Source organism: Cyprinodon variegatus, unplaced genomic scaffold (assembly GCF_000732505.1).
Source record: "Cyprinodon variegatus isolate N-32 unplaced genomic scaffold, C_variegatus-1.0 Scaffold56, whole genome shotgun sequence".
Classification (NCBI taxonomy): domain Eukaryota; kingdom Metazoa; phylum Chordata; class Actinopteri; order Cyprinodontiformes; family Cyprinodontidae; genus Cyprinodon; species Cyprinodon variegatus.
In genome coordinates, this window is record NW_015150509.1 from 257,723 (window position 1) to 273,303 (window position 15,581).

Genomic DNA, 15,581 nt, shown 5'->3' on the forward strand with positions numbered 1-15,581 from the left:
AAGAGTTTGGAAAGAATTTTTTTTGCTGCAAAGCAAACTGTGAGGAACAGGCCAGATATCAGATTCCAGTATGTTTTGATCTATATATGTAGTCTCAACAGCCAGGATTTGATAAGGGTTTGAACATTTCTTTATTTTTTTTATTTCAAGCATAACGGATAATTTAGCAACATAGAGTTAAACGTAAATAGAGTTAAAGGTGCCACAACCAGTATTTTATGTTAAAACGTGCATTAGTTTTGGGCCTCTGTTTAAAACCTGCTGAAAGGTTAAAGGGGAATTTCATTTTTTTTTACATTGGGCCCTTGATTTTACATTATACATCATGTTCTACTCACCCATATGAGTTTTGTGTCATTTGGAGCTGTTCTGAAGATATTCCGTTAGGTTATAGGCAAGTAACATCCACCTATGGGTAAACAACTTGAAAGCAGAACAGTTCACTTCAGAACACTTCAGAACAGCTCCAAATGACTCAAAACTCATATGGGTGAGTAGAACATGATGTAATAACATAAAATCAAGGGCCAAATGTAAAACAAACGTCGTTCCCCTTTAAGAGCCTGAAAGGGGCTTGTTTTTTTTCATGTGGGGTCTTTGCTGACCAAAAAATTCCCAAAAGGGTGCATTCTCCACAGAATATGACGTCAATCTTTCTTTTTGATATACATTATTTGTTAACGGGAGCTGCATTAACTATACCCTGCCTTGCTTTCATCCAATGCATTTTCAATCCCAATTCGTCAAATGTCGAGTCCTGGTCAAGCCCCTGTCCGTATCAGATGCACCGAGGCCTCCCCTCTTGTCATTTATTGATACGCAGGGTACATAACAGGTTGAGGCAGAAACTTGCAAAAAAGAACAGCGAAGTAGAAAACTAACACTAACCATCCTTTACCCTAACCCTGACTCCTAAATCTAAAGACACACTAGAATACCAATTACCACATACTCCGAAAACTGCCAGCGATTCATTTATAGGCTACAAAAATGAATACAAATAATTGCGGCTCATGTGGGTGTCACCTGATATAATGTCAGCAACCTGTCATTTACCATGAGGGGGGTAATCCCATCCCATCAGTATAGGACACCAACAGATCTTTAACTGAAAGCATCAATATTTAGGGATTTGGGAGTGTAAATGTGTTATTTCGTCATGCCTCTCTCTATTCCACATAAAGGGGCGACTTCAACAATCAGGGACTCATCTGCAGTCAGTCGGTAAGTGCAGCTACCTGTGCAACTTTTGTGTAAGAGACCAGGAAAGGCTGGTAAACTGACCATGGCAAACTGCTTATGTTGCTATGGCTGCATCTACATGAATGTACATTGTTCTTGTTCACACTCTCGCAAGAAAAAAGGGTAATGTAAAGGGGTCAAAATGAGCTGTATTTAAATTTTGTTCTTCAAAAAATTATTAAGGATGAATTTAAAGACAATTTCAGAAGAACTGTATATTTAAAATACTACATTCACTAAAATGACTTCTTTGAAGAAGCAGAAGGACAATGCGACCAATGTGTCTGTGCAAGATTAACAGAACATAAAGGGCATAATTTACCATTCAGACAATATATGATCTCAGCTTTTCAACTTGAGCATCCTACGGTAAAAAACTGCCCTTTGGGATTCCTTAAGGAAACCATTAAATGTCTACTTTCGGTTATCATCTCATCAGAATTCCCTACCACACCAAAGACTTATTACAACAAATCATACTGTGCCAGTGTGCCCCATCACACACATAATTTTTCCTCACACTTGTACTTGGACATAAAACCACGTTGGCGCTTGTTTTACACCATCAGAGCACACATGCCTTTGTTGGTGTTGGCAGAACTGCAGCTTCACCAACTCTGCTTGATCACAGATATAAACTCACTCATCATTTCATTCTGAAACTTAGTACAGAACAAGTGGATGATAGCAAGTATTAAAAAAGGGATTTCTTCTAGACAGCCTCATGGAAGGTTGCCCTAGAGATTGAATGTTGAGATTAGATGATATCAATTAATTCTTTCTGGTATGGATCTCCTCGGTATGGGTGTTCCCTGCTTCATTTTTCCCTGCTAACATCCCTGTATGTTGTTGCAGTATGTTGTATGTTGAGCTCCTGAGGCCTAGGCACAGTACTTCCTTTTTTCCTTCATTTATTATGTTTAACATAATAAATATAACGAAGGTTTGCAAGTAATTTATTGAAATATTATTATTACTTTACTAGTTTTTCTAATGTATCATACTCTTTTGATCTAAAACCATGTGTTCATGTAATAACATTCGGAAAGCCTGTCAGAAAAATGTGTAATTCTGATACTATTGATTAGTATTAAATTATTTAATTGATTACTTTTCATTAGCTTTAGGATCTTAGCCACTAGAAACATATATCAGCTGTGGCCTACCAGAACCTTGAAATGTTATCCAACAGGTCAAATATATTATTGGCATTTATGATTTTCTTGTATGTCTTGACAGAAGAATAGCACACCTTGATACTGGTACTGTAATAATGATTGCTAGGTTGTGCAGCTGAACATAATAATAAGGAAATTTGACTCAAGGTTCTTGTTTAAAAAAACATGTAAAAATCTGCTGTTGATTTTCTGTGATCAGTCAGTTGAATAATCAAAGATCACATCTCTTTCCTGATTACCACACTGCAAATGACCATTGGTGCAGATTACTGAGGGAAGAATGGGAACCTGGGCTGCAACATGTTGCTGATGCATAGTGGCTGGGAAAGTTTGAGAGATCAAGACTTTATCAGATAACAGTAAGGGTATACGGCACAATTTTCTGTTTAGAGCTTTTTTATTCTTTATAAGCTCTTAGACTCTGGAGTATGATGTAACTTCATACAGTTTTTATTAGCCTTTGTGAATAAAGGAAATATTATTTAGGTTATTTTCCTAGTATAAGGCTCTTGCCTGTAGGTAGTCATATTTTTTTTTAACCAAAAAGGGATGGTATTTTAATATACTTTTTAATTTTCAATAATTTCCAATAAACACCGGAAAATATTGAGATAAAACAATCCATTCCTCATCTGCATTTTCTAGAACATATGCAGAGGCTAGAAGAACTCATAGTACTTACAGCTGGCGGTACTTATGCAGTTAAAAACTGGTCTCACCTCATTGTGTAGAGAAGCGTGCCATTGTCAACTAGTCGTAGCAGTTTGTTAGGCGTTGTCATATTGTGGGCCACAGATTTCTTCCCGTTGTGAAAGAAGGTATCAGGAGTCCAGATTTTACTGGCCAGCAGGTTGTTAAGTGGTAGAACTTGCATTGGACCATCAAATTTAAGCCTCTCATCTCTCCAGCTTTGACGAAAGAAGACATCGATAGTGTACTCCTAGAGGGAGGACATTGAAAACAAAATGGTTTATAGGGGGAGCAGTTTCCAGAGGTAGAGTATTGAGCAGATTACTGCAATTACATGCCCCAGTTAAACCAAAGTGTAATTAGAGACATTAATAAAGGCTAAATTACAGTTGGGTAAAGAAGACTGTGCCTCGGGAGTTATGTGTATACGGTGACATACAGCTCCTTCAGCAGGCCATTATGCTTGTTAAGGGATGAAAATATGTTTTCCTTTACACAAAAACGGACACCTCGTCTGAAAACACCTAAAAAAAAACATGCACATACACAAGGTGATCTTATAGCACTATATTGAAATACTGGGATGTTTATTATAATTCAAATTAGTTTTTTTTAACATAAAGTAGTTATTTTGCCATATAGTGTTTTTAGTGTTAAACAGACTCTATACCAGCTAAACCCTTTGATAAGTGGGTCACAAATGATCCAGTGAACTTATTGTTTTGCAAGTTCTTAACAAAATGTAAGCCTTTCACATTTTAGCTATTCCTAAAAAATGGAATCAATATGATGTAATAAAAAAATTAAACATATACAGTATGGCTATCTGTCTGGTAATCTATCTTTATTATGTTTTTGTATTGCAAGTTTCCCCTCTAAAGATTACATTGAAAAGCAAGATCTGATACATGTAGATATCATTTTCCATGTGTTATCTCAGAAAAATCTGTATTTGTAAAAGATTTGTGAAAGATGTGCCCTACAGTATAACTAGCTAAGTTAGTTAGCAAAAGTGTTTTGCTCTCGGCCAAAATCAAATAAATTAGATAAATAACAAAGTGCTAAATCAGATAACCTTATAAAAATGTGTACAGATCCAACTTGACAAAAAAATAAAGGTATCAAATTTACTGAAAATACAATCTCTCTTCTAAAATAATGTATTAGTTAGATAGACTTAAGATTGATTTATTTTGTATTACAGAAACTTGGCTGCAGCAAGAGGATTATGTTACTGTAGACGAGTCTTCTTTTTCTAGTGTAATTTTTCACATAAAAATAAATTTGTGAGTAGTAGCAACAATCTTTTAGTCAGTTTACTGATTAGTTCTGAGCCCATTGGTATTAACAATGCTTTGGAAAATCTTAACCTTAGTTTTCCCCATCTATATTATAAAGCACTAGAACCCACTTCAGTTTATTTTGCATCGTTCATCAGGCTGTTTCTCTCAAGTTTTAGATCTGTTTTAGACTTTTGGTCTAATTTAGTGGAAATTCTAACATGCACATTTACACTGAAAGGGAGAGCTTGAATGCAACATTTAATATTTTATATAATATATATATATATATAATAAGACTTAATTTGCATTGTTCAAAATGTGCATAGAACCACACATTTGTATCTTCATACTCTGAACCTTGTGCTCACATATGGCATTGATTGTGAAGGAATAACAATGTCATAACAGTTTGCTGTAAGTCTGATAATAGGTTTGCCAGGAACTGAAAGTGTAGCATGAGAGATGAAAACAGAAGAAATCTGTTAAGGCACCAATACTGTTCCAAAGTAGTGTATTATATATAAACTCTATGAAGAAATTATGGTTATACCGGAATGTTCTCAACAAATATTTAAACAGCCCTATCCTATCTGACCACTTTTTAGAAACATTCAAATATAATCTGAGTTCTGCTTCCTCAAACTAATTTTCAGATAATTCATTACCAAGTTTCAAAGAATCTGTTCCCTACTTTAATCTCCGCTTTATCATAGGAAAACACTACAGAGGAACCATTTAATCTATTTCTCTTCACAAATTGATGGTTTTGTTAATGAGGTTACTTCCTTACTGGGTGTTACATTAGACAGTAGAGCCACCTTGAGCCATAGGAAGCTGGCTCACCAGTCTAATTTAAAGCTGTGTACTTTAAAGCATGGTGCTAGGAAACTTGGAAGAAAAGTGGGACTATAAATCTAGAGGAATTGTACTTAATTTTAAAAAAACTATTTACTGTTGTATGTAATGACCCTTCGTGAAATAAGACCAGTGAATTTATTTTCCTTACACCATCAAATCCAATAGCTGTCCAGACTTTCTACATCTGGGTTAACTTTACTAAGTCAACATAATGATATTATCACTTACATTTGTGAAGTAATGGTCAGTTGTGTGAGAAAAATTCATAACACTTATTATTTAAAGTGAAGAATCCTTTATCTAGATAAGCAAAAATAAGTCACTCCCACTACACTCCTATTCAGAGGACTGTAATGCATACTCAAAAGTTTTTTTAATGCTGATAAATCTGATGAAGTGTTATAATTTTATCGCTGCTTTTGCAGAATGATATATGTCAATAAAGACAATCTTCAAAGTTAATAAAAAGAAAAGGTGTAGAATGATGACATTTATTATTTTTAATTGTAATTCAGAGCATTTTAAAAGATTGGGATCTATTTTTGAATTGTGTATATATATTTGAGACATTTAACACTTGCTTGTAAGAGGAACTAGTTTGCATGGTTTTAGTAAGTAAATCAGATTTCTGGTCAAGGAAATATAAGAAATGCTGTGTCAGTCCAACATCGATAAGATGGGCTAACAGTGGGCTGCATGGTGGCATAGTTTGCCTTGCAGCAAGAAGGTCCTTGTCGTAACTAAGATAATGTTGTATCTAAATCAAGTTATACAGTAAATAATAGTTGATTATTTTAGCTGTTTAAACTTGTGTATATTGTGTCCTCTACAAATAAGCTCTAGTTCACACAACCTAAAACACCTAATTTACTTATTTTTGTAAATGCAAATGGTTTTCATACTTAAAAAAAAAATTAAATGTATTCTACAGTGTAACAGAGGACAAGAATAAAAATAAGAATAAAAATAATTCTAGATTTTTTTTTTTAAATTAAATTTGATAAACTGACACAGAACCAAATAATGAGCAATCCAATCCCCTACCTCTCAGCAGAGGGAATCTATGGAATTCTTTATAAATAAGATTGTTTCTATTAAAATCAAGTTATTGGCATCCTTCTAAATATGATTAATTCATCTGTAAAATGTAATGTAGCATAAGAAATAAGCATAGAACCTGAATGGTGTTTGGCCTGTAACTGTAATTCAGTTGAGCTTTCTGAGTTATCAAAATATTAGTTTAATTCAAATCTTCACCTAATATGTTAGATCAAATTTCAATTTATTTAACAAAGTATTCATTCTGAATTCCACCCCATTTTAGATATGGTTAATTCATTCTTAGTAGCAGGATATGTACTGCAGGCTTTTAAGGTAGCTGTAAATAAACCTTTACTAGAGAGAGCTTCTCTTGACCAGAATTACTGTACTTAGGAAATTATGGACCTGCACTTAATCTTCTTTTCCTATACTCTAAGATGGTTTGAGGGCTCATCACTGCACTGAAACAGTCCTGATAAAAGTGACTAAATAATTAAGGGAACATCAATAGGCTGCTTTAAATCTCTTTTTTCAGATAGATTTTAAGTTTGTTCCTGTTAATGCTGCATCTCCAAGGTTGTTTATAGAGTACCACAGGGATCAGTTCACTTCACATCAGTTAATTTATATATCACTAATTAAGAACTCATGTCATTCAATTCAATTCAATCAGATCATAGTCATACTGGTTAAAAGTTTTCTACCTAAGCAAACCCAGCTTATTGCATTGAGTCATTAAATTTGCTCGTTCTGAATGAGCATGTACCAACAGAATATATTTGTTTGCATTGTTTTGTTGACTGTGCAGCAATCCCTCACTCTGAGCATGCATGTAGCGACACTAGAGAGGTAAAACCCTTTTAAGAGGAAGAAACTTCCAGCAGAACCAGGCTCAGTATGAGCGGCCTTCAGTCAAGACCCACTAGGGGTGCAAGGAGATAGAAGCAGACGTACCAAAGAGAGATAGAAGCACTGATCCATAAATAATTTCTAGAAAATATAAGGGTAAACCCTGTCAGTACTAGGACCAATTGTATTTTATTACCTCCACCAAGGAGGTAATAAATCATGGATTTTAATTACATTTTTAACAGAGGTGTGCCTCATGCCAAGGAACAATCTATTAAATGTTGGTGATGAGCCAGATGATAATCTGCATACAGGAATTTTTAAAGGATTCTTTAACATTGGGACATAGGGTATTTGGTGTAACAAGCAGTACCCCCAAACCAGAGGGTGGCAGCACTGACAACTGAAAGCTTCAGCATCAGACTATAAAGTACCAAAGTATTATAACGATGACAAAAATACACCATACAAGAAAACGGAGCAAATTCTCAATCTGCTGGTGAAAGAAGAAAGCAGAGTGCAGAGCAAATGAAGAAGGTGAGAGCAGAACAGACACAAGAGGCTGCAGACACAGAAATTATTAATTTATTTTAAGGATTTTTTTCCCCCAGAGGTACGCCTTATACCAAGAAACAATTCATTAAACTTCCGAATGCTGATGGTAGTCAGCTATATTTATCTACACTCACCGGCCACTTTATTAGGTACCCCATGCTAGTAACGTGTTGGACCACATTTTGCCTTCAGAACTGCCTCAATTCTTCGTTGCATAGATTCAACAAGGTGCTGGAAGCATTTCTCAGGGAGTTTGGTCCATATTGACATGATGGCATCACACAGTTGCCGCAGATTTGTCGGCTGCACATCCATGATGCGAATCTCCCGTTCCACCACATCCCAAAGATGCTCTATTGGATTGAGATCTGGTGACTGTGGAGGCCATTTGAGTACAGTGAACTCATTGTCATGTTCAAGAAACCAGTCTGAGATGATTCCAGCTTTATGACATGGCGCATTATCCTGATGAAAGTAGCCATCAGAAGTTGGGTACATTGTGGTCATAAAGGGATGGACATGGTCAGCAACAATACTCAGGTAGGCTGTGGCGTTGCAACGATGGTCAATTGGTACCAAGGGGCCCAAAGAGTGCCAAGAAAATATTCCCCACACCATGACACCACCACCACCAGCCTGAACCGTTGATACAAGGCAGGATGGATCCATGCTTTCATGTTGTAGACGCCAAATTCTGACCCTACCATCCGAAAGTCGCAGCAGAAATCGAGACTCATCAGACCAGGCAACGTTTTTCCAATCTTCTATTGTCCAATTTCGATGAGCTTGTGCAAATTGTAGCCTCAGTTTCCTGTTCTTAGCTGAAAGGAGTGGCACCCGGTGTGGTCTTCTGCTGCTGTAGCCCATCTGCCTCAAAGTTCGACGTACTGTGCGTTCAGAGATGCTCTTCTGCCCACCTTGGTTGTAACGGGTGGTTATTTGAGTCACAACCATGCTGATTTGCATGATTGTCCCGGGGCCTTTCTAAGTAATGGCAAAGAAACATGACAAACTATTTGTCAGTCCTTTAGTCGGGTAATACAAAGCCTGGGGCTTTAAAGCCTGGAGCTTTCAGTGGAAAGCTATGTTCCTTTTGTGTGTTCCTTGTGTGTCTTCTGTCTTCTTAAACCCCTACTCGGCATCAGCATAAGGCTGCTCACATTTTCCCTGGTTCTGTGGCTCTACTTTCTCCTGTTAAAGGGGAGTTTTCCTCTTTACTGTTACTGCATACATGCTTGGTGCAGGAGATTACTGCAAATACAACAACACAATGCAAGTGAATGTCTGCTGTTCTTCTTTTAAGTCAAATTGAAAAACCTATTTGTTTAGAACTTGCCTTGCCTGCTGAAGTTAGACTGTTAACAGAGGTGTTTATGGTCCAACTGTTTCATTTGTTTGAAACATGTTTTTTTAAATCATTTTTTGCTTCTATTCTGCTTTTTTTCTTCTATTTTATTACCTTATTCATGGAAAGCACTTTGAATTGTCTGTGTACTGAAATGTGCTAGACAAATAAACTTGCCTTGCCTACTGTTACTCCATGCTCATCCAGGGTGAGCTAATTCTGCAGAGGCAATGACTGGATGCAACCAGCTGTGATTCTTTAAATTATTAAATCTTTCTGTATGATCTAATTGAATTATTATTGAAAGTGCTTTAAGATAATGTGTTGTGATTTGGAACTTTTTCTAAGTCTGTGCTCCTTGTCTTGTGGCTTATTGTAAGCTTTTTATCATAATCAAATCCTTATATTCATCACGTCACTGCTTTTTTCTTGCAAATAAATACCTTACAAATAATGAATAGTACATAAACAAATTAAACCTGGGAGTGGCAACTTTTTTACTAGGTAAATTCTTTTAAAAAAAGGTTGTTTACACACTGCATTCACAAAGTTTATTAAAAAATGTTTTTGCATGACTTAAAAACTAAAGTGACTTATACTGGCCTACTACAGATGAATAGCTTTCAAACAGAAAACAGTAGAAAATAACTAATTTAATTTTTGAGAAATATGTATAAAAATATATCCAGCAAGCAAGATTATGAAGAGACACTGCAAGAAGTTTGCAACTGTTTTTTATTTATTTATTGTATTTATTTCATATTGAAAAACAATAATTAGTGTCCTGTTAAGAAACTTTGTTCACCAGCCTCTGTGCTTTTTTAAACTTAGCACACTGGAAAGCATTCCCTTACACGCAACAGGACACATTATTAGTGATCAATGAAAGATCAACGCTGTTGTTTATCTCTAATTATTTCAGTGTTTTTCCAACCCTGAGTTATAATAATCTGCGCCCAAGCAGAATGTTAGCTGTTACACCCTTGGTGAAAATCTAATAATTAATTTCTCAATAGCTTTAGCGACAGGAAGTAATCATGCACAGCAGGAGGGGTGTACCACTTCCACTCAACACTTTAACAGGGCTCTTCTAAACAATGCTGGGTGGAGGTCTCCTAATTGATTGGATTGACCTCCTGATGGCATGAAAACTCAGAGCACAACAAAGCAGACTGCAGTGCTAATAGTCAGACTTTTAATAAAATCCACAGAGAGCCTCAATTGATTGGTAAAAGCAAAACAAACTGTAGAACACTTTAACTACTGTTTTTCTTGGTTTTTAATCAAATTCAATTTTCAAAGCAGAAATCTCTAAGGTGTTCAAAGAAACCAGCACTGCAAAAACTTTAAATCTAGTCAATTTTTCTTAAAATAAGTGCATTTTTTAATTGAGCAGTTAAGTGAGACACATTTCCAATGAAATAAGACAATTTACATAAAAAAAAAGAAAAGTAACTGCAGTCTTTTATTTCAAGTGCATAATGTCTAATTATCTTATTTTAAGAGTAATATACCCATTCCAATTTCGGATCATCTTATGTACCTACTCAAATTAAGGGTAAATGCACTTGATTAAAGAAGTTTTTACAAATTTTTAAGAATGTTTTTGCAGTACAGAGATTAAATGGAACTAAGCTAAAACAGCAATCTACTGGTTTTCTTTACTCTCTGGTCATAGATTAGACGGTCCTTTCAGAAATTAAAAGACTCATATACGGGCTGACCCCCCCATCCAATTACCCCATTAGGTATTCTAATGTTAAGTTATTGATTGGCTATGGAATGGCATTTGGTGAATTTGACTAGAATGAAGCGATTATTTTTTTGTCCCCTTTGGTCAAATATCTCCTTTAGGAACTGTGAAATAATTTCAGAAATTGAAAGGCAGGATTGAGGGGAAAATATAGCCATTCTCCACAGGGCCAAATGGCACAGTCGGTTCAGATGCCAGCTGGCGTTCTGCAGGGACAGAGTGATTGATTTCCCCTTGACAGAGGAGACAGCGGGAGCGTTCTATCCAACCATAATTTTCAAATCTTACTTATAACTGGACATAAAATCCAGAATACATTTGCTTTGCATTTTTTAAATACGTATTTTAAAATGCACTTAGAAAATAAATACATATCTTTACATTTTAAACATTATAAAAGTGGCTTTAAAGGGGTTTTTCTTGAGATTTAGTTTTTTTTCTTAAAACACTTTGAATCATTAAGCCGCATCAAATGTGATATATATATAAACTATTATAAGCAGTATTTACATGAACATGTAATTATTCAAGGAAAAAAAGGTATCCAATTCCTATGTGACAGTCCACTTAAACCTAAGACATATTAATGCAACTTTATGCAGCAAAACCTTCCTTAAAGCTTTTCTTAATAATTAATAATGAGTCTTTTAAATCTCTACATAGGAATGATGGGCCACTTTTTCTCTTTGGCCTAATTGTTTNTGCAATCATCACTTATTCATGTCTCTAACTACGTTGCTTGCTGTTTTATATCTTAGGGTTAGGGTCAGGGTTAGGGCTAATTGTAATTTATATTCTATATGCGTGAATGGTGCGTCAGATGCGCATACGACAAAAAAAAACGTCCAAAACATACGAAATTACGGTGCATAACTTTTCGTACGATTTCATACGAACTCATAATGAGAATACACTGAACAATTCTGTTCATTGGTTTCTTCTTTGAGCCATTCAATTCAATTTTAATTCAGTGTATTTATATAGCACCAATCACAACACATGTTCTTTTTGGTCAGCATCGTTTTTTTGCCTCCAAATTCCTCTCTTGGTGCAATTTTTATTCAGTTATTTCTTATTGATTCCCATTTGGAATCAATAAAGTCTGTTTGCTTCCCCTGTTTTTCTGTGAAGTTCATTTTAGCATGTTAGTCACTCCTGGGAAGGTTCTGGTACATACTTCTCTGTTTAAGGACAACCACTCATTTTGGTTGACTGGTTTTCCAAAAATCAAGCCTTTGCAAATGTTTCAAGATGGAGTAGTACATTGTTTTCCTCATCACTTTTTGAATTTCTTCAGATCAGAGAATATGATTCTATTGAAATTCTTTAGCCGACCTGAATAAAAACCCAGCTTTACAAAGTGCTTTTTATCCAATCATATTAGCTTTGATTAAAAAAATGAATATGATGAACTGAAACATTTAGTTTGACAAAAAAGAAAAGCAGAATAGAAGAGGGCATTTTTACATAGTTAATTAAGTAGGAATAAGGACATTAGCCCAATAGTTTAAAATTAAACCATAAAACTAAAAAAAATACTGTACAAAATATACCACTTTTAATCAGGGAGAATTGGCCTAGTAAACTAGCCCCACCTGCCAGCGGCCAAAATAATTTTTGCCTGCGAGTTGATCTAGCCTCGATCGATGCCCCAGGCCCTAAATCTGGTGGGCCAATCACAACGTAGAGATGTGTTTTGAATTTTTTGATGCAAAGCGGGCCGGGTTTTGAGGCTGTGACGACAAAACTGCATTGAAAGTTAAAAGTTCTCTTTTCTGTTGCTGTTGTTCAATAAAAGTAGGTTTTAAGATCATTTGAGGCGAGAATATTATACTTTAAAGCGTCACTATATGGTCCATTTACTGATTTAATGTGTAATTAAAAAAACTTTCAGAAGTTGAGAGGACCGCGGCAACCAGCGGACCTCCGAGGCTAACGGCAGCCAGGGCTAACCGCACTCTGTCTGAAGCGGCCCTCTCTCGGCATAGTCGTGTGTGAAGAACCGCTAACTCTGATTGCAATTTTTGACTCCGCTTTGGAATCAGTTTTGCAAGGATTAGACTTGAGGTTTTCGTTGAAACGTGAGCAGGAAGAGGCTCTACATTCATTCATTTTTGAGAAGGGCGTATTCGCCGTTTTACCAACAAGCTGTTTGTTTACACTCCCCAACCATCTTTCTGTCATGCTTACTACATCACAGTCAGTTGCGCTCATTGGTCAGAGCGTTGGCCAAAAGGCACGGACAACGGTTTGTTCTCATCAACATTCTTCCGATGTCTCATTTACATTACACACATAATCTCACATTTAGTCTGGTTTATCAGGCTAAGAGAGAATATGAATTATGCCACACATACTCTGCGTGCAAAGAAAACCAGTTTTTCAGCATTCAATGATGTCTAGTGTGAAAAACAAACCTCTATTCAATTCAACTTTAGAATGTTTTATTAATCCAAAAGAGAACTTAAATGTTGCTCTAACTCACATAAGGGATTCCTCAATGATTTCATGTACATCTTGAGGCAGTAAAATCTTTTGCAGCCATCTGTCTGGAGAAACCTCTTAATGAAGCCACTGATGAAGAGGATGCTCAAGGTTTCATAATGTTCTTCATTTTGTGAGGAATTGTTCTTTGTAAGGACATCTCCAAAGGTTCTAATGAAGTTATTAGAACAACAAAAAATGACGGAGGAAGAGATCACACTCTCTTTCAGAGAACAGGGAGCATCTTGCTGCTAACACCGAAGGACTCTCACTACCTCACGAAGTGAAGTCTCTCCCAGTTTATCTTCGACCACAATATCATCTAATATTATAAGAATGGACAGATATGTCCCATTTATATGCAATATCATGAAACCATCATCTCGCATAAACAAACCACTCAAAATGATTCTCATTTAATTAGAATACCACACATTTACACTGTGCAGCTTAATAGGATAAAATGGAAAACAATGAGACATAAAATAAAACAACTTGTTCTTCTCTGGAGGATATTGGTGAAGTCGTTTTTCCTAGACAAATACTGAGCAGCATCTTTCAGATCTATTAATCGCTCCATGAAAAGAAACTTAATCTATGATGCCATAAGCTATGGTGGAGGGTTTGCATATTCCACTGAGCCAAGGATGTATTTGGATGATCTGTGCAATGTGGTGAATTGCTCATTGTGAGGAAAGAACTGCACAACTGCTGAGGGTAACTTAGCTGAGGCATGACACATGGAATGTGGTGTGCTTGAAGTAGGACTGGGAAGCACAGTCATTGGTTGAACACAGCTTCAAACTGACCTTCACGAAATGGCAACACCTAGTGTTTCTGCTAATGTTAGTCTTTTACGTAAATGAATATTTATTTCTAACTGCAAATACAAATAGAATATGACAGTGTTGTTCACAACCATCTCCACAGCAATGTGTGTGAGTCCTGCAGACATTGGTTGGCAGTCATGTAACATGACTATTATTAGGTGACGTTTTGATGTGTTGATTTGGTTTATCAACAATAGCAAAGAGGTACATTGCTGTGCAATAAATTATATAAACTTTGGGAAACAAAATGACAAAACAGGAAATTACTGTAAGAAAGTTTTATGTTTCTATTTAACTTTATGTGAACTTCTGTTCAACATTTATTAACATCAAGCTCAATAGACCCATGAAGACAAGGAGAGTGCTAAGTGGTAGTAGGGGCATTCGACAGTGTGTTGGGCTGGTCTTGTCTGCAAACAATGAAGAAATAATAGTCAGCACTGCTCTTGTTAATGTTAGACCTGTATTCTAAATGTTATTTTCATTTCATGAGAGTTTGAGTCTGTGTTCCTTACCAAGATGAGGTGAATCAAGTCTTTTTTAGGGCTTCTCCCTCCTCACTGCAGGTTCCTCAGCGCCCCTTTAACTTCATGTATGTTGAGTTAAAAAGCTTCTCAGAGGACGCTTTTTTTTTTTTAATCTATATACCTAGTTAGTACAGTAGTAGCCATTCAAAATTTCCCCACTTTTTTTATGGGCCCTTGGCTGGTCCCCTACAATTACTTTTCAAACATCAATCTTTGTATTAAAATATTCGTTCTGTCATGTCTGTGGACATTAAGATCTAAATATAAGCATCATCTCCTGGTCAGACCCTGTACAGTAAGTCAGTGAAAGGTTGGAGTCTAAGTAAAAAAAAAAATGCACATCCATGAGAAGGGGGGGATCATTCCAGTGGCTGGAAGTTGGAGGGGATTTTGCTGGGAGTTAAATAAATAAATTGAATTTTGTTTATCTCACAATGGAGAAATTAAGTCTCTGCATTTAACCCATCCCCTTTAGAGAGCAGTGGGTTCCCATTGTGCAGCGCCCAGGGAGCAGTGTGTGGGTTAAGGGTCTAGCTCAGAGACACAGAGTGGCAGTCTGCCAGATTGGGTTTCAAACTCTCAACTTCAGGATTCTAAGTACTATGCCCTAACCCAGGGGTCGGCAACCCAAACTGCTCAAAGAGCCATATTGGACCAAAAATCAAAAAATAAAACTGTCTGGAGCTGCAAAAATGTAAAAGTCTTATATATGCCTCGTATGGTAACACGGGCTCTAAGTGTATTATCCCACTGTAGAAAAGGACTATGTTGGCTTAAATATATAATAAGCATTCACGATTAAATGTTTATCCTGGAGCAAATGTCACATAGCAGCATGAGGTGAGGAACGTGCAGTGAACGCTCTCACTGCATGGAATTCACCGCGCACCGCTTTACCGCCCTTCACTGCACGATTTAGGTCTAGTTGCATTGATGAAATTATAGA

At 36.3% G+C, this 15,581-nt stretch overlaps 1 protein-coding gene across 2 annotated transcripts in view; it reads right to left on the bottom strand.

The window, feature by feature from the left end:
- The window catches only part of LOC107082562 (gamma-aminobutyric acid receptor subunit alpha-3-like), a 159,667-nt gene that overhangs the window by 28,070 nt on the left and 116,016 nt on the right, over positions 1-15,581 (bottom strand). For both annotated transcript variants that reach the window (XM_015371318.1, XM_015371317.1), the window contains exon 5: positions 3,140-3,360. In XM_015371318.1, coding sequence (XP_015226804.1) covers positions 3,140-3,360 — 221 coding nt within the window. The remainder of the gene's footprint in view (positions 1-3,139; positions 3,361-15,581) is intronic.